The 27,238-nt window shown below is 37.7% G+C and overlaps 1 protein-coding gene across 4 annotated transcripts in view; it reads right to left on the bottom strand.

Annotated features, from left to right (window-relative positions):
• The window catches only part of sh3glb2b (SH3-domain GRB2-like endophilin B2b), a 59,422-nt gene that overhangs the window by 26,426 nt on the left and 5,758 nt on the right, over window positions 1–27,238 (bottom strand). For 3 of the 4 annotated variants that reach the window (XM_061876808.1, XM_061876805.1, XM_061876806.1), the window contains exons 2-6: window positions 23,580–23,721; window positions 15,953–16,081; window positions 11,767–11,900; window positions 11,566–11,658; window positions 4,313–4,375 (exon numbers count right to left, since the gene is read on the bottom strand). In XM_061876808.1, the coding sequence (XP_061732792.1) occupies window positions 4,313–4,375; window positions 11,566–11,658; window positions 11,767–11,900; window positions 15,953–16,081; window positions 23,580–23,721 (561 nt within the window). The remainder of the gene's footprint in view (window positions 1–4,312; window positions 4,376–11,565; window positions 11,659–11,766; window positions 11,901–15,952; window positions 16,082–23,579; window positions 23,722–27,238) is intronic. The other variant, XM_061876807.1, reaches the window with a different exon arrangement.

The following is a 27,238-nucleotide window of genomic DNA, read 5'->3' as shown; positions in this document are numbered from 1 at the left end:
TAGTCAAACAGTTTAAGAACAACGTTTCTCAAAGTGCAATTGCAAGAAATTTAAGGATTTCAACATCTACGGTCCATAATATCATCAAAAGGTTCAGAGAATCTGGAGAAATCACTCCATGTAAGCGGCATGGCCGGAAACCAACATTGAATGACCGTGACCTTCGATCCCTCAGACGGCACTGTATCAAAAACTGACATCAAACTCTAAAAGATATCACCACATGGGCTCAGGAACACTTCAGAAAACCACTGTTACTAAATAAAGTTGGTCGCTACATCTGTAAGTGCAAGTTATAGCTCCACTATGCAAAGCGAAAGCCATTTATCAACAACATCCAGAAACGGCGCCGGCTTCACTGGGCCCGAGATCATCTAAGATGGACTCATGCAAAGTGGAAAAGTGTTCTGTGGTCTGACGAGTCCACATTTCAAATTGTTTTTGGAAATATTGGACATGTGTCAACTGGCCCAAAGGAGAAGCGAACCATCCAGACTATTATCGACGCAAATTTCAAAAGCCAACATCTGTGATGGTATGGGGGTGCATTAGTGCCAAAGGCCTGGGTAATTTACACATCTGTGAAGGCACGATTAATGCTGAAATGTACATACAGGTTTTGGAACAACATATGCTGCCATCTAAGCGCTGTAATTTTCATGGACGCCCCTGCTTATTTCAGCAAGACAATGCCAAGCCACATTCAGCAGGTGTTACAACAGCGTGGCTTCATAAAAAATAAAAAAAAAGAGCGCGGGTACTTTCTTGGCCCGCCTGCAGTCCAGACCTGTCTCCCATCGAAAATGTGTGGCGCATTATGAAGCGTAAAATACGACAGCGGAGACCCCGGACTGTTGAACGACTGAAGCTCTACATAAAACAAGAATGGGAAAGAATTCCACTTTCAAAGCTTCAACAATTAGTTTCCTCAGTTCCCAAACATTTATTGAGTGTAGTTAAAAGAAAAGGTAATGTAACTCACTGGTGAACATGCCCTTTCCCAACTACTTTGGCATGTGATGCAGCCATGAAATTCTAAGTTAATTATTTGCAAAAAAAAATAAAGTTTATGAGTTTGAACATCAAATATGTTGTCTTTGTAGTGCATTCAACTGAATATGGCTTGAAAAGGATTTGCAAATCATTGTATTCCGTTTATATTTACATCTAACACAATTTCTCAACTCATATGGAAACGGGGTTTGTATTTGTCAATTGCGTAGATGAAGCAAGAACAGCAACGTGTAACGATATCAAATCGTTATTGATCGAACGGCACAACTGTTAGCCTCCTGCATAGCTGTGACCTATTCCGGTTCCTGTCTGCAGTGCTCAGCTGAAGTATATAAACATTTAGCAAAACTTCTTAGTTAACATGTATTCATATATTTAAATACGTCAATTGAGAAACATTTTTTTCTTTGCTAAGCTGATTTGGCAGAGCGGCAGCATTCACATGACGGAGATGTTGACGTGTGATGATAATCTGTAATCTTTTTTCACATATCAACAGGAATTACCACTTTGAACTGCTCTCAACAGTTCACCAATGCTCTTAAAGTGCAGGGACAAATGTCTTAGAATTGTAGACAAAACACTTTTTAAATGTAAAATAAAACGTCTTAAACTTGTGGACGACATAGCAGACAGCAGACAATAAAAAAGGCTGTGGTGGAGTTTCGGTATTTCTAATTAATTATTACTATTAGTACAATCATTATTTAAACAGTGCTGTAATTTGACAATGAGCTCGGAGTATGTGCTTTTACAGCCATCTACTTTTTTGAATGTGCGTAGTAAAACAACACAGTATTTGATTTTGTTGTTAAAATGTTGAAGGTTTTTTGGGTTAAGGCTACACAGACACTTAAAACTTTGATAACAAATTCAGATAATTCATGAGTTGAGTCAATGTTACTGAAATACGTAAATAAACCTCAAAACATCACAACTTTCTGAAATAGCTGCCACAAATCCAGGCATTTTTGGCCGCAACGATCACAAAAAAAAGCCTATATAATTCTGGAGGCACTGACTAAAGTTGAGGGTTTATCTGAGAAACAATAAAAAAATAATTTGAAGGCACAGAAACTTTTTTCAACTAATTGTGCCGCCTAATTATTAATTAGCATCTACTGGTACCGTATTCTTCGGACTATAAGACCCAGTTTTTTTTCATAGTTTGGCCGGGGGTGCGACTTATACTCAGGAGCGACTTATGTGTGAAATTATTGACACATTACCATAAAATATTAAATATTATTTAGCTCATTCACGTAAGAGACTAGACGTATAAGATTTCATGGGATTTAGCAATTAGGAGTGACAGATTTTTTGGTAAACGTATAGCATGTTCTATATGTTATAGTTATTTGAATGACTCTTACCATAATATGTTACGTTAACATACCAGGCACCTTCTCAGTTGGTTATTTATGCGTCATATAACGTACACTTATTCAGCCTGCTGTTCACTATTCTTTATTTATTTTAAATTTCCTTTCAAATGTCTATTCTTGGTGTTGGGTTTTATCAAATACATTTCCCCAAAAAATGCGACTTATACTCCAGTGCGACTTATATGGGGTTTTTTTTCTTCATTATTATGCATTTTCGGCAGGTGCAATTTTTACTCCGGAGCGACTTATACTCCCAATAATACGGTAATTGGTTTTTAGCTTCCAGCAGCATTTGTTTTACGCTAATCTTGTCAAACATTGTTTTGCTTATAATGTATTATTATCTTATCAATGACTATAATGCAATATTTTTTATGCTTTACAACTACACTGTCAAATGTTTTGGACGTGACAAATTGTTTTGTGAATAACATAACTTGCCCTACTGTAATCAAATGATCACCATGACAATAACTCTTATGACATAGTTAGTTAATGTACTGTAATGTAGTCTGACAAACACATTCTTACACATACAAGGATTAAGTTGGTCTGCCGTACAACACAAGCCAGATGAAGCATGCAATTGATTGTTTTTCGACATGCCACAGGGGCAATTCTTTCATAGCTGAACTGTGCAGGGTTGATAATACTGAATGTTACTGCTCCATGTATCCAAATTTAATTACCGACATGCTTATTATTATAAGTTAGGGGTGTAACGGTACAAGTAATCATTTCAGTTTGGTGATTGATGACCTGTAACACAAAGCTAAAATGTGGATGCTTTGTTCAGATAGATTAGATCCAACAATCAACCTCAATTGGAATGCATTTAGCATCTTTAATGTTAAAAAATAAATGAATAAACTGGCCTGGCATTCTTTATTTTTTTCTTTATGTGGTCTACACTGCAAAAGGTTTGTACACCCATGTTGTAAAATTATTCCATCTTTTTTTTTGTTTTACAATGTTTTAATTTTTTATTCTCAATTACCGTATTTTTCGGAGTATAAGTCGCTCCGGAGTAAAAGTTGCACCTGCCGAAAATGCATAGTAATGAAGAAAAAAAAAACATATAAGTCGCACTGGAGTATAAGTCGCATTTTTTGGGGAAATGTATTTGATAAAACCCAACACCAAGAATAGACATTTGAAAGGAAATTTAAAATAAATAAAGAATAGTGAACAACAGGCTGAATAAGTGTATGTTATATGACGCATAAATAACCAACTGAGAAGGTGCCTGGTATGTTAACGTAACATATTATGGTAAGAGTCATTCAAATAACTATAACATATAGAACATACTATACGTTTACCAAACAATCTGTCACTCCTAATTGCTAAATCCCATGAAATCTTATACGTCTAGTCTCTTACGTGAATGAGCTAAATAATATTATTTGATATTTTACGGTAATGTGTTAATAATTTCACACAATAGTCGCTCCTGAGTATAAGTCCCACCCCCGGCCAAACTATGACAACAAATACTGCGACTTATAGTCCGAAAGATACGGTAGTTTTTATCGGATAGTTACATGCCAACAGTTTTTCATGCTTTATCTTTTATAAAATCATTAAAGCTGTTTATGCAAGAGCTAAGCATTATTATGCTTGGCATTTTCTTCCCGTACTGTACCGAAAATTAATCTGAATACTGAGTTACATACAAAAACGTGATTATGGTGTACCAATACACCCCTAGTAACAATTAAATTGCTGATCATAAAGTAATGTTGAATAGTGCAATTTAAAACATGCTATGTTCGTCAATGTAACTTGTTAAAAGCATGTGCAAAACAAATAAACCCATACCAGCTTTCTTGTTTTGCACGGAAAGCAACCTTGTTATTGGTATCAAACCTGCAAATGCAGTCTGCCCCATTAGTTGTGCTTGTGATGCTTACCGCTGAAGCGCTTGCAGAAAGAATATAATTTCGAGGCCTTGTCTCCTGAAAATCTGGTGCAGCCTACAAACAAGATCAGGGGGAGGGAACAGACATTGACACAGTCATGCATTTCCAGTCATTAGCAAAGCAAAACTAATAGCACAAGACTTTGAAGAAAAGACTAAACAAAAGCATTGTTCTCAAAATGGTTGTTGATGTCTTTTTAATAGGTGCAGTTCAAAGAAGCAAAACATTATATTTGGGGGTTCAAAATCAATCAAACAAGTTGATGACACCTAAGGTTAGGCTTACCGTATTTCCTTGAATAGTCACCGGGGCGCTAATAAATTTAAAACCTCTTGTCACTCCTGCGCTTATTCAAAGCATGTGATAAAAGTAAGCATGTGCTTATAATTTTAAAACCTCTTCTCACCCCTGCGCTTACCAATGGCATGCAGTAAAACATTGGGTGTGATGTAAGGATACCATCATGAAAAATACATTTAAAAAATTATTCTGCGGCCCGGTACCAATCAAGCCGCCGCCCGGTGGTTGTGGACCCACACCAAACAAGAATGACAAACACATTTCTGGAGAACATCGGTACTGTAACACATTATAAACGCAACATAATAATTACCCAGAATGCCATGCATCCATGACTCTTACTGATTATATTATACACCCCCGCCTCCCATACCCCGCCCACCTCAACCGACGCACAGAGGGGGCTGGGGGGGGTTGGCGCTAGCGGGGTGTATAATATAGCCGGTAAGAGTCATGGATTCATGGCATTCTGGGTAATTATTATGTTGTGTTTATAATGTGTTACAGAGCCGATGTTCTCCAGAAATATGTTTGTCATTCTTGTTTGGTGTGGGTTCACAGAGTGTGGCGCATATTAGTAAGAGTGTTAAAGTTGTTTTATATCACAACCATCAGTGTGATCTGTATGGCTGTGGAACAAGACCCCTGGTTTACACATTGTAAAAGCAAAAAAAACTCCTCCGCCATTTTGAAAATTACGACAGGGGAAGCGTCACACGTGACGTCACGAATATGACCTGGCGGTAAAAGTAAGCATGCACTAATAAATTTGGGGGGCGCTTTTGACCCGGCAGTAAATCCAAGCAGGTGCAAATTACATGCCCGGCGGCAATTCAAGGAAATACGGTCCAAGTGCAACACATGCAATAGCTATTGAGAGGACCATATGGCTCATTGGCATCATGCGTATCATGGGTACATGCCAACCGAACATGATTCAGTGCCTCAACTGTACTCATGCTATTAGTTTAGTTTGTTTACATTTTTATTTCTAATTAAGTGCTCTGGAGCGGACTAAATAATATTTTTTTAAAAAGACACACGGTGAACGCATAGCATTTAGAATGAAATAGGGATGTAACGTTAAAGTATCAGTAGAGTAAAAAAACAAGTTGACAATATATACTTACCGTATTTTTCAGATTAGAAGTCGCATTTTTTTTCATAGTTTGGGTGTGACATATACTCTGGAGCGACTTATGTGTGAAATTATTAACACATTACCGTAAAATGTTAAATAATATTATTTATCTAATTCGCGGAAGAGAAGAAGAAAATGTCAGCAATATGTGAACCAATAAGATTTCGGCGGGGGAGGGTCATACCAGAAGTGCATTTTGGGTCATGGGGTGCTAACTGCCATATGTTATATGCTACTGCCGTAGCTATTAAAATGGATAATTTCATCGTTGGCGGTAACTTATAAAAACTGAGAAGGGCTGAAAAAATGGCACCGAAAAGGAGATCATGTACTGCAGATTACAAGCTGGACGTACTGAAATATGCAGCAGAAAAGGACAAGAGGAAGCGGCGCATTCCTTTTGGAGTTGGCAGAGTTGTTTAGAAGCGACATCGAGGAAGAAGATTTCATCGGATTTATCGATTAGGAGTGACAGATTGTTTGGTAAACGTATAGCATGTTCTATGTTATAGTTATTTGAAGGACTCTTCCCATAATATTTTTACGTTAACATACCAGGCAGCATCTCAGTTGGTTATTTATGCCTCATATAACGTACACTTAGTCAGCCTGTTGTTCACTATTCTTTATTTGTTTTAAATTGCCTTTCAAATGACTATTCTTGGTGTTGGATTTTATCAAATAAATTTCCCCCAAAACGGCGACTTATACTTCAGTGTGACGTATATATGATTTTTTACTTCTTTGTTATGCATTTTCGGCCGGTGCGACGTATACTCCGAAACGATTTATAATCCGAAAAATACGGTAATTGTGTTTCATTGTATTTATTAAACCATATCCAATTGCATCTACAATCCGAAAAGTATGTGAAAATACCGTCTAAACATCACAAAATGCAACAATTTTAGTCAGACCATTTGAATATTCTGCTCCAAACATCTTTGGTCATTTCCGTAGATTGACGTCAACTGTAGTAACACTTCTGCACTCTGACCAACATACTTGAAATACGCAAAAATGAGAGAGAGAGATTTGCTGTCTATCATTCACAATCCCTGTATAGGACATATACACATATGTTTTTCTTTTTTAAATACATTTTAAATCTAAAATGAATAAATACATAAAAATTTAACTAAAAATGAAGTCAATGAGGGCTTCACTCTCTATTTCGCCCACAAAACCCTTCAAATAACCATTCAAAACCCGCCAACAATACTCTATATACAAATCGTGACTTGAATATCAACCAAATATTAGCGATGTTGTTATTAAAAGCGCAACTCAGACAAACTATTTTTTAGCGGCGGATTGATAACACACAACTAAGTAGCCCTCTGCTGCTATAGAGTGAGCTGGCCGCAATGTCCTGCGGCTACCGCATCATCACGTCTTGGCTCGTCAAATATATTCTAGATTATAAATCATGCCTCTCATCTGGATATTAGGAGGATTTAGCCATAAAACTAGAAATTGTTCATCTGTGACATTCAATGTATACCTGACTTCAATGTATACCCAGAGATGGAGACAAACACACACAACTGAAGACCGTGTCTGCAGGGAGACTTCCTTCGTAACCCTTCGTGTGCATTATGATTAATTTCTCATATAAACGGGAAGATATGGACATCCTATCAGTCATCATCGAAGTAAGAGCAAACAACGTACAGTAAGCTATCGTTTTATTATGTTTGTAATTATTTTCTCTTAGCACTTAACAATACAGCTACATGATGCTTAGTGTTTCACTTAAGCTGGATCTGTTTAGCAGAGCTTCTAAAACTTGTAGCTCATCCTCCATTTATTCAGGATCAACAAACATAAGCCTCCGGATCACAGTAATTGTTGTTGGCCTCACAAAGCCCAGCAAGTTCAACCAGCAACCACATCAGTGTTGTTACTCGGTTATTGTACATCAATCCGATATACTTTTAAGGTGTTACCAGTAATTAAGACATTTACCTTCATTTTCAAAATATCATCATTTGACTGCAAGTTTCATGCTTTGTAGCACTTAACACACTTTCATACTGAAGATGATACAGTTAAACCTGTTTGACATAACCAGAACTATCAATTGGTTGTATATTTATTTTGTCCAGGTACATAAGCACAATGGGTGATTTTTAAGGTTTTATTTATAACCTACTGCAGTTTGTTTTCATCCATTAGTGTATATTTTTTACCATATTTACCAGACTAGCACAATTTAATAGCCGCGCCTAGGAAATTAAAATATTTATTTCCATATATTAGACGCAGATACAAACGTTGTAAAATTAGTTATTTACTGAGAAAGATTCTTTAAATGTCTGTTTACATACCTTAATTGTTTCCAAACAGTGCCTGTAACACGGCAGGAAAACAGCTAAGCGAACAAAACAGAAGTCAACGTCATGGACCCACTAGTTGCGGAACCTAGCTCTCCAATCAGCTAAACAGACTCAATAGCACCACGGTGACGTTTTGGTGAATTTACTGAGGAATTTGTAAACAGAAACGATATAAAAAGAATGCTATCGTAAGTTATTAATGCTAACTCAGACACTCGTAAACGTGTTAGCACAGTAGCTAATGCTTACTGCACTAGCTTGGTTACATTACGATGGCACGTACAAATATGCATTAAAACACTCCTACAGACATCACACATGGGACAGTTTAGTAAATAAGAATTGTTTAAGTTATACTGTAAGACTTGATTGGAGTGATGAATGAAGAATCTATAAGAGTAAAAACGCAACGGATGACTAGAATACGAAACGGCACTTGTACTTCCGGTTCAAACCTCTAAACAGAAATAAATATTGTAGACATTAACCCCGCAACACCTGCAATTAGGGGTGTAACAGTATGTGTATTTATATTGAACCGTTTCGGTACAGGGGTTTCGGTTCGGAGGTGTACCGAATGAGTTTCAACACGGACATATTAAGTAGCGTACCGCACGTTGTGTAAACAATGCACACCGAGGCACAACACACGGCATGCTAGCAACGACTGGGCTATGAAAGACTGACCATACCTCCTCTTTTCACCGGACATGTCTTCTTTTGCGGAGCTGTCCGGGCGGAGTTTCCTAAATGCCTTAAATGTCCGGCATTTTGAGTTAGAGTTGCGTGTATTTTCAATGTACGTTCAGGTTTAAGAAGGGGTTAAAAACAAAACAAAAAATTGTGTGCGCAGCAACATTCGTGAAGGACGCGCATGCGTCGCCAGGCTCTGCTTTTTATCCATAGATTTATCAGATTACATTTTTTATTATCTATAGCAGGGGTGTCAAAAGTGTGCCCCGGAGGCCATTTGCGGCCCACAGCTAATGTTTTAAAGGCCCACGGCATATTCTAAAAATACTATTAGAATAAACAAAAGCATAACAAAAGTGAAATAAAGCTTAAAGGTTAAATGTAATTTAGAAAAAGTTGCAACGTTGTCTAATAAAACAAAGCTGTTTTTTTTTTCTGTCTGTCATTAGTCAAAACATAATATTGAATCAAAATCAATGTTATTATGAATTATTTACCTTTCCAAGGTTCCCATTACTTTACAACAAATATTCCAATAAAAAAAATATTTGTGGTGGAAGATTTTGCAAATTTGGTAAATAAGTAACCAAGAACTTTATATTTTGTTGTTTTCTTACTGTACCGAAAATGAACCGAACCGTGACCTCTGAACCGAGGTACGTACCGAACCGAAATTTGTGTGTACCTTTACACACCTACCTGCAATGAGTGAACTTGTTCAAAAAATGGTGCCATAACACAAACACTCTTGTTCAGTGTCTTTGCTTGTGTTTTTTTAAAACTATTTGCATTATGTCCGTTAGTGAAGAAAAATTCAGTATTTAGCTGCAGTGTTTTATCAGCAGTAGGATTCAAAGCATAGGAAATAATGAGCGTTTTATAGTCCAGTATTTACTTGGTGATTATATACATTTTCAAATTGTCTGAGCTGTTGCAGTAATTTGCTGTGTTTTTGTAATTACAATGAAGTAGCGTGTTTGTACATGCACAAATCTGTCTTTCGGTGGCTAACAATCTAAAATAAAATGAAATGGTTGCAACGTGTTAATTGCTGTGTTGAAATCCAGGTTAATACTACCATGCCTTTATTTTCAAGGCTTACTTTGCACTGAACAGGAAGTCAGTGCGTGCGCATCGTTTAAACCAGGGGTCACCAACCTTTTTGAAACCACGAGCTACTTCTTGGGTACTGATTAATGCAAGGGCTACCAGTTTGATACACACTTAAATAAATTGCCAGAAATAGCCAATTTACCTTTAACAAATAAATCTATATATATAAAAAAAGGGTATTTCTGTCTGTCATTCCGTTGTACATTTTTTTTCTTTCTACGGAAGGTTTTTGGTAGAGAATAAATAATGAAAAAAACACTCAATTGAACGGTTTAAAAGAGGAGAAAACAAGAAAAAAATGAAAAGAAAATTTTGAAACATAGTTTATCTTCAATTTCGACTCTTTAAAATTCAAAATTCAACCGAAAAAATGAAGAGAAAAACTAGCTAATTTGAATCTTTTTGAAAAAATTAGAAAAAGAATTTATGGAACATAATTAGTAATTTTTCCTGATTAAGATTAATTTTTGAAATTTGATGACATGTTTTAAATAGGTTAAAATCCACTTTGAAATAAGATTTAAATTTGATTCTACAGATTTTCTACATTTCCCAGAATAATTTTTTTAATTTTAATCTTAATAAATTTAAAGAAATATTTCACAAATATTCTTCGTCGAAAAAACAGAAACTAAAATGGAGAATTAAATTAAAATCTATTTGTTATTCTTTACAATAATAAAAAAAAATACTTGAACATTGATTTAAATTGTCAGGAAAGAAGAGAAAGGGATTTAAAAGGTAAAAAGGTATATGTGTTTAAAAATCCTAAAATCATTTTTAAGGCTGTATATTTTTTCTCTAAAATTGTCTTTCTGAAAGTTATAAGAAGCAAAGTAAATAAATGAATTTATTTAAACAAGTGAAGATCAAGTCTTTAAAATATTTTCTTGGATTTTCAAATTCTATTTGAGTTTTGTCTCTCTTAGAATTAAAAATGTCGAGCAAAGCGAGACCAGCTTGCTAGTAAATAAATACAATTTCAAAAATAGAGGCAGCTCACTGGTAAGTGGTGCTATTTGAGCTATTTTTAGAACAGGCCTTCGGGCTACTCATCTGGTCCTTACGGGCGACCTGGTGCCCGCGGGCACCGCGTTGTAGACCCCTGTTTTAAAGAAAGACAGCAGTTTAAAGTTAAAGTACAAATGTTTGTCACACACACACTAGGTGTGGCGAAATTATTCTTTGCATTCGACCCATCCCCCTTGATAAATCCCTGGGAGGTGAGGGGAGCAGTGACCAGCAGCGGTGGCCGCACCCGGGAATTATTTTTGGTGATTTAACCCCCAATTCCAACCCTTGATGCTGAGTGTCAAGCAGGGAGATGATGGGCCCATTTTTATAGTCTTTGGTATGACTCGGCCGGGGTTTGAACTCACAACCTACCGATTTCAGGGCGAACACTCTAACCACTAGGCCACTGTGTAGGTTTTTAGCTGCTGTGTTGATATTAGCCTGATAATGACAAAGTTAAAAATACTGCAACACATGTCTGTATTACCAGACCAATTTGTCATTGAAATGCCCTCATTTATAGACCAGGACATACTGAGTTGTGTATTAGTAAAAATAACACAAGGTGGCCTAGGGGTAAGCATGTCAGTCTCAAGAGTCAGGAGATCCAATGTTTGAATCTCCCTTAAGTAAATAAAACTCACTGCTGCTTTGGCCTCCGCCTGCTTGGCTTTTTTCAAGCGTGCTTTGCAGATGTCGAGATCGAGCCTTCGATTCTCCAATAGTCGCCTCTCTTTCTGCAAAGAAAGGGGAAATTGAGTCTTGACAACAAATCTGGCAACCAAGCAACACATTTCGTAAATTAAACGCTTGCTAATAACGGTGGCGGAATATATCATACTTACTGATATAGTCTTCCAGTCTCCTTCCAAGAAGTTGCGTAATGGAGTGAGGAACGTTGTGGCGGAGGTTTGAAGGAACTCTCTCTCAGCTGATCCAAGTCTTTTCTGGTATTCTCCTACCGTGATCAAGGTACTGCCTAGAAGAAACAGAACAGTATATCCAAAGACTGGCGCTATGATGTGTTGTTTAATTATGAGTGTATTGCCTTTAAGTTAGTAAAAGTAATGCTAGGTTATAAAACATACATCTCACCTGTATAGTAGAAAGTTGTGGCCCCAAGCCAAGAAGTTCGTCAATTTTCAAAATCCACACACTAAAATCTTAATACCATATGGCTCTCAAGCAATGGGACACAGCGTAAGACGATCAAAACATTGATGAGAAGCATTTTTGTTTCTCTTAGAAGTGAGGACTATTTAAAATTGTGCAGCTCAAGGAGAGCACAAGATCTGACAGATACAACCATCCCATCAGTCGACATCCTAGTGAGGGTGGACAAAGGGCTGGGCGATATGGCCTTTTATTAATATCTCGATATTTTTAGGCCATGTCACAATACACGATATATACCTCCATATTTTGCCTTAGCCTTGAATGAACGCTTGATGCATATAATCATGTCAGTATGAAGATTCTATGTGTCTACATTAAAACATTCTTCTTCATAATGCATTAATATATGCTAATTTTAAACTTTCATGCAGAGAAGGAAATCACAACTAAGTCAATTTACCCAAACTGTATTTATTAAACAGTTATTAAGCAGTGGCACAAACATTCATGTTATTTCCAAAACAGAAAGTGCAAGATTGTCAGAAACATTTTAAAACAAGCTATGAGTGCACTTTTGTGCATGATGTCACCAAGATGACATCAAAACAACACTAAATTAAAGTGGACTTTTTGTACAGAACGCCACTACAATAGTTTAAAACAAGGTGCACTTTTGTGCATGATGTCACACAAGATACTTCAATAACTGTCAAATAAAAATGAGATGCATAATAGGAAATCAAATAGTGTATGTCCTTCGCTATGTGGTAGCTTCCTGCGGACGTTATCTCCTTCTGTTGACTATTTTTTACATACGGTGTTGATCTGGAAGTAGTTGCTTCGGCATTTTGTTGGTGTGGCACCGAACGGAGATGTTGATATTCAGAGTTTCAAGCACTCCTTATTCTTTAGCGAGTGACTTTTCAAATGATGCTACATTAGCAGTGCTGCTACTTTTTGTAATAACTCTTTTGCCGCATAATTGTTCAATATCTTACCGCTTGAAACTAAACCACTGCTGGACGATGGACCCCGTGCTGTTTTTCTTAAGCATTAATTATTCCTCCATTTGTTACCAGATTCGCGCCTTTTCTCTCTCGTATTACCACCCGCACTGCACCGTTAGCATCACAGCTAACGTTACCATGTCGCTACCTGTCTGCTCCGCGGGAGCGTTTGACGTTGCACGCGTGACTTATGTAAGAAGGTGCGCTTTTTTTAAATCACTGTGAGAAGGAGAGACAAGAAAGAGTGGGAAACGCATGTAGTGTAATGCCCGCAGCTAAAAGCAACTGCGTGAGAACATATACTCGAATATCACAATATAGTCATTTTCTATATCGCACGGAGACAAACCCGCGATACTATCAATAAAGTACTATCAATAAAGTACTATCTGATATATCGCCCAGCCCTCAGTGGACATCGTACGTCACTGTTTTGATGCTCTTATTGGAAATGTTTCACAATAGTGCTACATGAGAACGCTCCAAAGCTCTAACGAGGTTGGCCATTGGTGTTAGCAAACACAAAAAGGGCTCTCTGTGTTGTTGTTGGTGATATTGATTTCACAGAGCGCTTAGCAACGAACGCTATAAATTACTTTGCGCTGTGTAAAACCAATGCGCCCAGGAAAGTAGTTATGGTAATAAATGCTTAACTTGAGCAAAATATTGGAAATATTACACGTTATCAGAAATGTGCCTGTTACTACGTTACCTATTGACTTACGGCATGTGTATTAAACAGATCAGATGTTTTTCCAGAGGGCTTTATATGCAGGATAGATCGCATTACCTGCATTCATACCTGTCAACATTTACATTTAATAATATTGAGACATTTCCCAGGAAATTGGGTAAAATAAAATGGGGATTTTCATTTTTATTACAAATTCTCATAAATAAAGCAATATAAAACATTTAATGGGCTCTCAGGCAAAACTCAAACCAATGTCGCTTTCAGTCACAACATAGTAAATTGTAAATTGGTTGTACTTGTATAGCGCTTTTCTAACCCCCTTTTTAAAAGGAGCCCGAAGCGCTTTGACACTATTTCCACATTCACCCATTCACACACACATTCACGCACTGACCATAGTGACACTTATGGACTCATTAGCAAAATCTAAATACCTTGCGCTAAACAGCAATTTCAATCTGCGTGTGCTATTCTTAAGTGTGTTGCGTTTGATCTACTAATACTGAGTGAAATTGAATAGTGGTGCAGGCCGCCTTATTTAAATGAGGATTTTGCTTGTACGATACAGGCATCACCACAGATATACTCTCATTTACTGTACTTTCATGTTATAATGCTCCTACCTGTGGTGTCTTGCTATGTTTTCAAACATGCAGAGATATATACCGCTTTATATGGGCCCAATCTTTTTCTTTAAAAAATTGTTTTACCTCTAAAACAGCGGTCGGGAACCTTTTTGGCTGAGAGAGCCATACAAGTCAAATATTTTTATAAGTATTTCCCATGAGAGCCATATAATTTTTTTTTTAAGACTGAATACAACTAAATGCGTGCACTATTAAGTCAGACCAAACTTTTTTAGAGTATAATAAGTCTCTTATTCTTTTTAATAACATTGTTATTCTGAAGGTAACCAACAATAAATAAAAAACTTCTTGCCATTAATGTGACTTCTTGAACAGGTGCGGTAGAAACCGGATGGATGGATTAAAATGCATGAGAATGTTATATATTTTGAACGTTATTTTTGACACTGTGATTACCAGCGGAATTATTCATTACTCACCGTAATAAGCAATGTCCACGAAGATTTATCTGAGAGCCAGATTCAGTCATCAAAAGAGCCACATCTGGCTCTCGAGCCATAGGCTCCCTACCCCTGCTCTAAAAGATGCATGGTTGGGAGGCAGGCCGCATTACTGTGCGAAAGACGCAAATAATGTATACTTCCAGAAGTTTTTGTCATATAGAATATATTTTAGTATTATCTATCCTATTTGAAAAAACGAACGTCATTAAAAAAAATGTTTGTATGACACCAAAACGCATCAATGGAATGTGTTTTAATCAGCTTCCTAAGTCATCCAGCAGATATGAACTTATAAAATTATGTTGCTGAATAGAAGATTATGTAAATATTGTTTTATTTCTTACCGTCCAAATATGTTGACATGCACACATCGTCTGTCTTTGCAGCACAAGCACTCCTCACTCACATCGGCTATGTGTGTACTATCAGGTTTGCACGTGTTTTAGTACATACAAACCTCTAGTAAAACAGGTCCTTACTGTACCACTGCACCATTCACTGACATACCAAGAGTTGTTAGCGTGCCTAATATGATATAATGATGTGACAAACTATATGCTATAATCCAGTGGTTCTTAACCTTGTTGGAGGTACCGAACCCCACCAGTTTCAAATGAGCATTCACCGAACCCTTCTTCAGTGAAAAATATTTTTCTTTTTTTCAAATTCAAGACAAAGTTATATGTGTTTTCTACTGGTGCACACAATGATTCGTGCATAAACATCAACTTGTTCAAAGAACAAAACCAACACAGTGCATGAACTCACAGTTAATTACACACCTGCAAATCAGATGGAAAATTAGAGGAAACATTGTTTGGGGGTTATACATAATACGCCGATAGGGAGAAGTTTTTATTTACACGACGAGTCGGGTTTGTCCTCACCTCCCGCCGAACCCCGTAGGCCGACTCACCGAACCCAGGTTAAGAACCACTGCTATAAGCCCTCAAACTGTGAAAAATAATGTTGGGCTCTTCTATGGCGCTTATGGTTGAGAGATTTTTTAAGATGGCTAACATTTCTTCCTCTTTCTTTACAGAAAGATAGTCACCTATTTGTCAAGATACTAATACAAAGTTGGAATTTTTGGCAACAGTGGTTATGCCAGTAACTTTACTGACCGTATGGCGTCTCTTGTCCAAAATCCCGGGAAGCATCCAGCATGTACTGGCCAAGCAGCTCTGCATTGGTTGTCCTGGAAGGAAGCTTTTTCTCCAGCTTGTCATATATGAACTCTTCTATTCGAGCACCTGCGCAAATCATGAAAACGACCATGTCAAATGGAAAACTTGCAGAATGGCTCCATCTCCAATAAACTGAATCCCTGAATGATTCACACAAGTACAAAGACGACACAAATGAAACAACAATCGTTCTGGCTACACAGGAAGCTGAGTGATACACATGATGCGTCTGACCAACAAGTGTGAATATAATCCGAAAAGACAGTGGCTGTGTCTCAATTTGTATACTCCCCTTAGTACACTTAAATAGATTTGAGTGTTTGATTGCTGATTGTGCAAAATTTCACAGCATAATGCTGGTCCAGATTGATTACAGTGATTTCTTACATCACAGAAATGCAATATTCACTTTTATTTTTCTTCTGATAACTACTTCCCACCACTACGGGTCGCTTCTCAGCCGCAATTATTTCAAGTTAGTCTATCCCAGGGGTCGGCAACCCAAAATGTTTAAAGAGCCATATTGGACCAAATATACAAAAACAAATCTGTCTGGAGCCACACAAAAATAAAGCCATATTACATACAGATAGTGTGTCATGAGATATAAATTGAATTAAGAGGATTTAAAGAAAACTAAATGAACTCAAATATACCTACAAATGAGGCATAATGATGCAATATGTACATATAGCTAGCCTAAATAGAAGGGGTGTGGGGAAAAATTGATTCGAATTTGAATTGTGATTCTCACGTAGTGAGATTCAGAATCAATTCTCATTTTTATTAAATCTATATTTTATTTAATTTTTTTTATCGATCCAACAAAACAATACACAGCAATACCATAACAGTGCAATCCAATTCTAAAACCAAACCTGACCTAGCAACACTCAGAACTGCAATAAACAGAGCAATTGAGAGGAGACACAAACACGACACAGAACAAACCAAAAGTAGTGAAACAAAAATGATTATCAACAACAGTATCAATGTTATAATTTTGGCATAGCAGTGATTAAAAATCCCTCATTGACATTATCATTAGACATTTTTTAAAGTTAAAAAAAAAAAAAGAACAATAGTGTTACAGTGGCTTACACTTGCATCGCATCTCATAAGCTTGACAACATGTTTTCACAAAGATAAAATAAGTCATATTTTTGGTTTGTTTAAAAGTTAAAACAAATTTACATTATTGCAATCAGTTGCAATCATTGTCCTTTAAAATCATAAAAGCTATTAAAAAAAAAAAAACACTACTCTGCTAGCATGTCAGCAGACTGGGGTAGATCCCCCTTAAATCCTATGTATTGAATGAATACGGAATCGTTTTGAATCGAAAGAATATCGTTTTTGAATCGAGTATTGCGTTGAATCAAAAAAATAGATTTATAAATCGAATCGTGACCCCATATCGATATTGAATCGAATCGTGGGACACCCAAAGATTCGCAGCCCTACTAAATAGCATGTTAGCATCAATTAGCTTGCAGCCATGCAGGGACCAGATATGTCTGATTAGCACTCAATAACATCAACAAAACTCACCTTTGTGCATTCACACACAACGTTAAAAGTTTGGTGGACAAAATGAGAATGTCAACAAACTACGGTGAGTTCAAGGACCGCCAAAATTAGTACGACAAAACGGTGCTCGCCAAATACTCGAATCAGTGAAGCATGTTTAATACAAACAGTGTGCTTTATAACAAACAAATAGTGAGGTTTGTGTCATGTTTGTCCTCCTGCAGAAACCATATTAAAACAAAAAATATTTTTTTTCCCCCTCATTTTTTTCCATTTTTCATACATTTTTGAAAAAGCTCCAGAGAGCCACTAGGGCGGCGCTAAAGAGCTGCAGGTTGCCGACCCCCAGTCTATCCCCTTCCGCTATATAGCCGAAATGGGGACTATTGACAATGGTCGTTTTGAGTGCATTATTTGTTTGCATTTTGCCGTGTAAGTACAGAAGTACGAGACTTGCGACACAGTCACAGCGATCATCAGATTTATATTTTCAACTAGATGTTTTCCCCACAAAACTATGACCAACACAGAAACATAGTAAGGCCCAACTATTTATTTGACTAAAAAAAAAAACAATTGTATTATAGCCACACTGAAAGTCCATAAGGTAAAATGGATGGATGGATAATAAAATGTCTTCTGTTGTTTTGTGGAAAACTTCAAAGGACAAAACTGTTTAGGGTAACAAGAGTACAGTAAAGTGGAAATCTCATGGCGTAAAAAAGGTTTGAGAAAAAAGTCAGCAGGGTTTTTATTGATTAAGCACTAAAGTAGTTGCTTGAATAGACTGCATGTCATCTAAAATGCCAGAACTTACCAGTGTGGTCAACTGAAGCATGGAGGGTAAAAAGAATACAGTGATAGGTTAATAATAATGGTAGGACAATGCTACCAAAGTGACACCTGTTTCCTCCTAGCATTGTTTTGATGCATGTACATGTGCCCTGGGTCCAACGATACGGAAGCCCTGATGCATTATGAAACCAGAAGTAATACGGTGTCCCTTGATAAATGTGTCCCCAAAAAACAGCTGATCGATAAACAAACCCCGTTTCCATATGAGTTGGGAAATTGTGTTGGATGTAAATATAAGCAAAATACAATGATTTGCAAATCATTCTGAACCCATATTCATTTGAATATGCTACAAAGACAACTTACTTGATGTTCAAACTGATAAACATTTTTTGTGCAAATAATCATTAACTTTAGAATTTGATGCCAGCAACACGTGGCAAAGAAGTTGGGAAAGGTGGCAATAAATACTGATAAAGTTGAGGAATGCTCATCAAACACTTATTTGGAACATTCCACAGGTGTGCAGGCTAATTGGGAACATGTGGGTGCCATGATTGGGTATAAAAACAGCTTCCCAAAAAATGCTCAGCCTTTCACAAGAAAGGATGGGCCAAGGTACACCCCTTTGTCCACAACTGCGTGAGCAAATAGTCAAACAGTTTAAGAACAACGTTTCTGAAAGTGTAATTGCAAGAAATTTAAGGATTTCAATATCTACAGTCCATAATATCATCAAAAGGTTCAGAGATTCTGGAGAAATCACTCCACGTAAGCGGCATGGCCGGAAACCAACATTGAATGACCGTGACCTTCGATCCCTCAGACGGCACTGTATCAAAAAGAGACATCAATCTCTAAAAGGATATCACCACATGGGCTCAAGAACACTTCAGAAAACCACTGTCACTAAATACAGTTCGTCGCTACATCTGTAAGTGCAAGTTAAAGCTCTACTATGCAAAGCGAAAGCCATTTATCAACAACATCCAGAAACGCCGCCGGCTTCTCTGGGCCCGAGATCATCTAAGATGGACTGGTGCAAAGTGGAAAGGTGTTCTGTGGTTTGACGAGTCCACATTTCAAATTGCTTTTGGAAATATTCGACATCGTGTCATCCGGACCAAAGGGGAAGCGAACCATCCAGACTGTTATCGACAGCATCTGTGAAGGCCTGCATGTGTGATGGTATGGGGGTGCATTAGTGCCCAAGGCATGGGTAACTTACACATCTGTGATGGCACCATTAATGCTGAAAGGTCCATACAGGTTTTGGAACAACATATGCTGCCATCCAAGAGCCGTCTTTTTCATGAACGCCCCTGCTTATTTCAGCAAGACAATGCCAAGCCACATTCAGCAAGTGTTACAACAGCGTGGCTTCGTAAAAAAAAAAAAAAGAGTATGGGTACTTTCCTGGCCCGCCTGCAGTCCAGACCTGTCTCCCATCGAAAATGTGTGGTGCATTATGAAGCGTAAAATACGACAAAGCTCTACATAAAACAAGAATGGGAAAGAATTCCACGTTCAAAGCTTCAACAATTAGTTTCCTCAGTTCCCAAACGTTTGAGTGTTGTTAAAAGAAAAGGTGATGTAACAGTGGTGAACATGCCCTTTCCCAACTACTTTGGCACGTGTTGCAGCCATGAAATTCAAAGTTAATTATTATTTGCACAAAAAAAAAAGTTTATGAGTTTGATCATCAAATATCTTGTCTTTGTAGTACATTTAATTGAATATGGGTTGAAAATGATTTGAAAAATATTGAATTCCGTTCATATTTACATCTAACACAATTTCCCAACTCATATGGAAACAGGGTTTGTACATTGTAGATTGATACAATGGTACCCCAACCTACAAGTACTTTGATATACGAGCTGGCTCTCTGCTTTTTGTTATGCTTTAAGTTGCGAGCATAATTTGAGTTACATGCGTCCCCACCGCTCACTGGCATTGCAAATGCTACAGTGAACTCCATAAAATCCTGCCCAAAAAACATCTGGTCCTATTTCCTGACAATTGCTTATAGCTGGAGATCAAAATAACTTTGTTTTCCAAGCATTGGAGACTAAATCATAAATAGTGGTCCTCTGTTGGAGCTGCTGAGGCTCACTGCTTTGCTCATAGCTCAGTTTCACGTGCACACCTGGAGCAGGTTCGGGTGTGACCAGCGGTCTGTCGCTCCGAACCAGCGGTGTCTCCGGTCCTGCTGCATCCCAGCTTAGTGTGATAGTCAACCTCCCAGCACATCACCTGAAAAGCTTCAACTCTTCTACCCTACTACTCTGATTGTGGGAGACAGCATACAACTGGGAGTATCAATTTTATCCCGTCCTATTGACCAGGCAACCCTCTTTGATCAATTTGGTTCATTGTACATGTTTTCATTCATTTTTAATAGGTGTTGCTGATTTGAATGTTTTGAGTTACAAGGTAGACTATAGAACCGATTGAGCTAGTAAACTACTTAAACATTGAAAAACAGCCTTTTATCATCACACTTGATAAATGCTTATCATGGGATGTGACTATCATTTTTATGCGAATTTAACTGAATTAAAAAAAAATACACATAAAATTGTGGCGATATTTTAGGCAAATATCTCTAGAGTAATAGTTTAAAGGCCTACTGAAATGAGATTTTTTTTATTCAAACGGGGATAGCAGGTCCATTCTATGTGTCATACTTGATCATTTCATGATATTGCCATATTTTTGCTGAAAGGATTTAGTAGAGAACATCGACGATAAAGTTCGCAACTTTTGGTCGCCAATAAAAAAGTCTTGCTTTTACCGGAAGTAGCAGACGATGATGTCACCAGTGTGAGGGATTTTCACATCGTTTCTAATGGGAGCCTCCAACAGCAAGAGCTATTCGGACCGAGAAAACGACAATTTCCCGATTAATTTGAGCGTGGATGAAAGATTCTTGGCTGAGGATATTGATAGCGAAGGAATAAAAAAAAAAATAAATAAAAAAAAAAAAAGTAAAAAAAAAAAAAGGTGATTGCATTGGGAGCGATTCAGATGTTTTTAGACACATTTACTAGGATAATTGTGGGAAATCCCTTATCTTTCTATTGTGTTGCTAGTGTTTTAGTGAGTTAAATAGTACCTGATAGTCAGAGGTGTGTGTCCACGGGTGTGTTGACGCCAGTGTCCGTGGGAAGTCACGGCAGCTGCATGGACGGCGCAAGCTCCGCAGATCTCCAGTAAGAGGAGACTTTTTACCACAATTTTCTCTCCGAAACCTACCAGTTGACAAGTGGTTGGGATCCATGTTCGCTTGACCGCTCTGATCCATAGTAAAGCTTCCCCTCCGGGAATTTTAAATAAGGAAACACCGTGTGTTTGTGTGGCTGAAGGCTAAGGCTTCCAACCTCCATCTTTCTACTTTGACTTCTCCATTATTAATTAAACAAATTGCAAAAGATTCAACAACACAGATGTCCAAAATACTTTGTAATTGTGCGATGAAAAGAGACGACTTTTAGCCGCAAGTGGTGCTGGCTGATATGTCCCCTCCAACTCGAGACGTCACGCGCACGCGCCATCATACACGTCATCATTCCGCGACGTTTTCAACAAGAAACTCCCTGGGAAATTTAAAATTGTAATTTAGTAAACTAAAAAGGCCGTATTGGCATGTGTTGCAATGTTAATATTTCATCATTGAAATATAAGCTATCAGACTGCGTGGTCGGTAGTAGTGGGTTTCAGTAGGCCTTTAAGTAAAAAGTATACAGTCGCGATCAAAAGTTTACATACACTTGTAAAGAACATAATGTCATGGCTGTCTTGAGTTTCCAATCATTTGTACAGGTGTTATTTTTTTGTGATAAGAGTGATTGGACCACATACCTGTTGGTAACAAAAAAACATTCATTAAGTTTGGTTCTTTTATGGATTTATTATGGTTCTACTGAAAATGTGACCAAATCTGCTGGGTCAAAAGACTACATACAGCAATGTTAATATTTGGTTACATGTTCCTTGGCAAGTTTCACTGAAATAAGACGATAATGGTAGCCATCCACAAGCTTCTGGTTGAATTTTTGACCACTTTTCTTGACGAAATTGGTGCAGTTCAGCTAAATTTGTTGGTTTTCTGACATGGACTTGTTTCTTCAGCATTGTCCACACATTTAAGTCAGGATATTGGGAAGGCCATTCTAAAACCTTAATTATTTTACCACTTTTGACCTGTGTTTAGGGTCATTGTCCTGTTGAAACACCCAACTGCGCTCAAGACACAGCAAAACAGGCCAAAAGCATAATACTACCACCACCATTCGTGACAGTAGGAAAGATGTTCCTGGGATTAAAGGCCTCACCTTTTCTCCTCCAAACATATTGCTGGGTATTGTGGCCAAACAGCTCAATTTTTTTTTTCATCCAACATCACATGGACAAAGATAAGATTATTAGAAGGAAAGTTCTGTGGTCAGATGAAACATCAATTTAGCTGTTTGGCCACAATACCCAGTAATATGTTTGGAGCAGAAAAGGTGAATCGCAGCATGGTGGTGGTAGTATTGTGCTCTGGGCCTGTTTTGCTGCCAATGGAACTGGTGCTTTAAATGAGACAATGAAAAAGGAGGATTACCTCCAAATGCTTCAGGACAACCTAAAATCATCAGCCCGGAGGTTGGGTCTTGGGTGTTCCAACAGGACAATGAACCCAAACACACGTCAAAAGTGGTAAAGGAATGGCTAAATCAGCCTAGAATTAAGGTTTTAGAATTGCCTTCCCAAAATGCCTTAAACGTGTGGACAATGCTGAAGAAACAAGTCCATATAACAAAACCAACAAAGTCCATATAACAAAACCAACAAATGTAACTAAACTGCACCAGTTTTGTAAAGAGGAGTGGTCAAAAATTCCACCAGAAGCTTGCCAGAAGCTCGTGAATGGCTACCAAAAGCGCCTTATTGCAGTGAAACTTGCCATGGGACATGTAAGCAAATATTAACATTGCTGTATGTAAACTTTTGACCCAGCAGATTCGGTCACATTTTCAGTAAACCCATAATAAATTCATTAAAGAACTAAACTTCATGAATGGTTTTTGTGACCAACAAGTATGTGCTCCAATGACTCTATCACAAAAAAATAAGAGTTGTAGAAATTATTTGAAACTCAAGACAGCCATGACATTATGTTCTTTACAAGTGTATGTAAACTTTTGATGGCGACTGTAAGTGTTTTTGCTCTGAAAACTATGAAAGGCCTTACTTGGATTTGGCTGCAGGAGAACCTCTGTTTGTCGCAAGATCTTTTCGGTCCAGTTCTTAGTGCAGTCAGCCCGAGAAAGCAGGTTCTCAAGGTGAGGATCCAACTCTGTCTTCTCAGCCTGGCCCAACTTCTCCTCGGTGAACTGCAATTAGAAAATAAATCCCACTGTGAAAAGAGTAAATGGTAAGGGCAACATTGGACTAGAGCCGCAGCATATATCATTTGAGCATTGTCACTACGCTGTACATGTATGCAATAGTCACATTGCAGATAACTGCGACAAAAGTCAAATGAACTCAATGCATTGTCATTTCATTTGAGGCAGACCTGAAACACACCGTGGCAATGATCCACCAATCACGATCATTCGTACTCAGTTTGCCGAAGCATTTCATCTGCTAAAAGGTTTTCAAGCCAGGAAGAGCCTAAAAGCTAATAAGCCACACGAGAAATGCTAATTATTAGGGCGACAACGATGAATCGATTAATTTGATTGGCTAAATGCTTTGTATTGTGACCAAACAACTCGATTTGTGTTTCATCTGACATCTCGTGGACAAAGATAAGACATTCTGGAGGAAAGTTATGTGGTGAGATGAAACAAAAATTGAGCTGTTTGGCCACAATACCCAGCAATATGTTTGGAGGTGAAAAGGTGAGGACTTTAATCCAAGGAACACCAATCCTACCGTCAAGCATGGTAGTGGTTGTATTATGCTCCGGGCCTGTTTTGCTGCCAATGGAACTGGTGCTTTACAGAGAGTAAATGGGACAGTGAAAAAGGAGGATTACCTCCAAATTCTTCAGGACAACCTAAAATCATCAGCCCGGAGGTAGGGTCTAGAGCACGGTTGGGTGTTCCAACAGGACAATGACCCCAAAAACATGTCAAAAGTGGTGAATGAATGTTTTAAATCAGGCTAGAATTAAGTTTTTAGAATGGCTTTCCCAAAGTCCTGACTTAAAGGTGTGGACAAGGCTTAAGAAACAAGTCAATTTCAGAAAACCAACACATTTAGATGAACTGCACCAATTTTGTCAAGAGGATTGGTCAAAGTTTAAACCAAAAGCTTGTGGATGGCTACCAAAAGCGCCTTATTGCAGTGAAACCTGCCAAGGTACATGTAACCAAATATTAACATTGTTGTATGTATGCTTTTGACCCAACAGATTTGGTCACATTTTCAGTAGACCCATAATAAATTCATAAAAGAACCAAACTTCATGAATGTTTTTTGTGACCAACAAGTATGTGCTCCAATCACTCTATCACAAAAAATAAGAGTTGTAGAAATTATTGGAAACTCAAGACAGCCATTACATTATGTTCTTTACAAGTGTATGTAAACTTTTGACCACGACTGTAAGTACGTGTGTGTGTGTATGTATATACCTGTATATATGTGTGGGAAAAATCACAAGACTACTTCATCTCAAAAAAATCTCCTGACAATTGAAGGAACGCCTCATGAAACAGTTCTGTAGAGATAAAGTAGTCTTGTGATTTTTCCCACACATACATATTGCGCTCTACCACGGTATCAAGCACTATTCTCTGGATAATCTAATTAAGACATACATATATATATATATACATACACACACACAGGTGCTGGTCATATTATTACAATATCATGAAAAAGTTGATTTCATTAATTCCATTTAGAAAGTCAAACTTGTAGAATGTATACATTCATTCCAAACAGACTGATACATTCCAAGTGTTTTTTGCCAAAAAAAGAGATGATTATAGCTGACAACCAATGAAACCCCTAAATTAAACATATCAGAAAATTAGAATATGGTGAAAAGGTCAGATATTGAAGACACCTGGTGCCACACTCTAATTAGCTAACTAACTCAAAACACCTGGAAAAGCCTTTAAATGGTCTCTCGTTTTGATTCTGTATGACACACAATCATGGGGAAGACTGCTGACTTGACAACTGTCCAAAAGATGACCATTGATACTTTAAAGAAAGAGGGCAAGACACAAAAGGTCATTGCCAAAGAGGTTGGATGTTCCCAGAGCTCTGTGTCCAAGCACATTAATAGAGAGGCGAAGGGAAGACAAAGATGTGGTAGAAAAAAAGTGTGCAAACAAGAGGGATAACCGAGCCCTGGAGAGGATTGTCAAACAAAACCGATTAAAAAATGTGGGGGAGATCCACAAAGAGTGGACTGCAGCTGGAGTCAGTGCTTCAAGAACCACCACGCACCGATGTATGCAAGATATGGGCTTCAGCTGTCGCATTCCTTGTGTAAAGCCACTCTTGAATAAGAGACAACGTCAAAAGCGTCTCGCCTGGGCTCAAGACAAAAAGGACTGGACTGCTGCTGAGTGGTCCAAAGTTATGTTTTCAGTTGAAAGTAAATGTTATCTCCTTTGGAAATCAAGGTCCCAGAGTCTGGAGGAAGACAGGAGAGGCACAGAATCCACGTTGCCTGAAGTCCAGTGTCAAATTTCCACAATCGGTAATGGTCTGGGGTGCCATGTCATCTGCTGGTGTTGGTCCACTGTGTTTCCTGAGGTCTAGGGTCAATGCAGCAGTCTACCAGGAAGTTTAGAACACTTTATGCTGCCTGCCGCGGACCAATTTTATGGAGGTGAAGATTTCATTTTCCAACATGACTTGGCACCTGCTCACAGTGCCAAATCTACTAGTACCTGGTTTAAGGACCATGGTATCCCTGTTCTTGATTGGCCTGCAAACTCACCTGACCTTAACCCCATAGAAAACCTATGGGGTATTGTGAAGCGGAAGATGCGAGATGCCAGACCCAACAATGATGAAGAGCTGAAGGCCACTATTAAAGCAACCTGGGCTCTCATAACACCTGAGGAGTGCAACAGACTGGTGGACTCCATGCCACACCGTATTGCTGCAGCAATTCAGGCAAAAGGAGCTGCAACTAAGTATTGATTGCCGTACATGCTGAAACTTTCCATGTTCATACTTTTCAGTTGGCCCACATTTCTAAAAAATGTTTTTGTGTACTAGTCGCAACTAATATTCAAAATTTCTGAGATACTGAATTTGGGATTTTCAGTAATTGTCAGTACTAATCATCAAAATATAAAGAAATAAACATTTCAAATATATCACTATGTGTGTAATGAATTGATATAATATGTAAGTTTCACATTCTGAACATAATTACTGAAATAAATCAACTTTTTCATGATATTCTAATAATATGAACAGCACCTGTACATATGCACACTATATATATATATATATATATATATATATATATATATATATATATATATATATATATATATATATATATATATATATATATATATATATATATATATATATATATATATATATATATATATATATATATATATATATACACACACACACATATAAGAGGTGGGACCAAGTCATTGTTTTGCAAGTCATAAGTAAGTCTCAAGTCTTTGCCCTCAAGTTTTGAGTCAAGACAGGCAAGTCCCGAGTCAAGTCCAAAGTAAAGACTGGAAAGTCTCAAGTCAAGTCCCAAGTCCTGCATTTTGAGTTTTGAGTCCTTTCAACCAGTGATCCCCAACCTTTTTTGCACCAGGGACCGGTTTAATGTCGGCATTATTTTCAGGGACCGGCCTTCCACGTGTGGCAGATAAATACATGTATAGCCAATACGTGCATGAA

This window comes from Nerophis ophidion, linkage group LG17 (assembly GCF_033978795.1).
Source record: "Nerophis ophidion isolate RoL-2023_Sa linkage group LG17, RoL_Noph_v1.0, whole genome shotgun sequence".
Lineage (NCBI taxonomy): Eukaryota > Metazoa > Chordata > Actinopteri > Syngnathiformes > Syngnathidae > Nerophis > Nerophis ophidion.
Note: the sequence above shows the minus strand (reverse complement) of the source record. Positions and strands in the feature narration are given on the sequence as shown.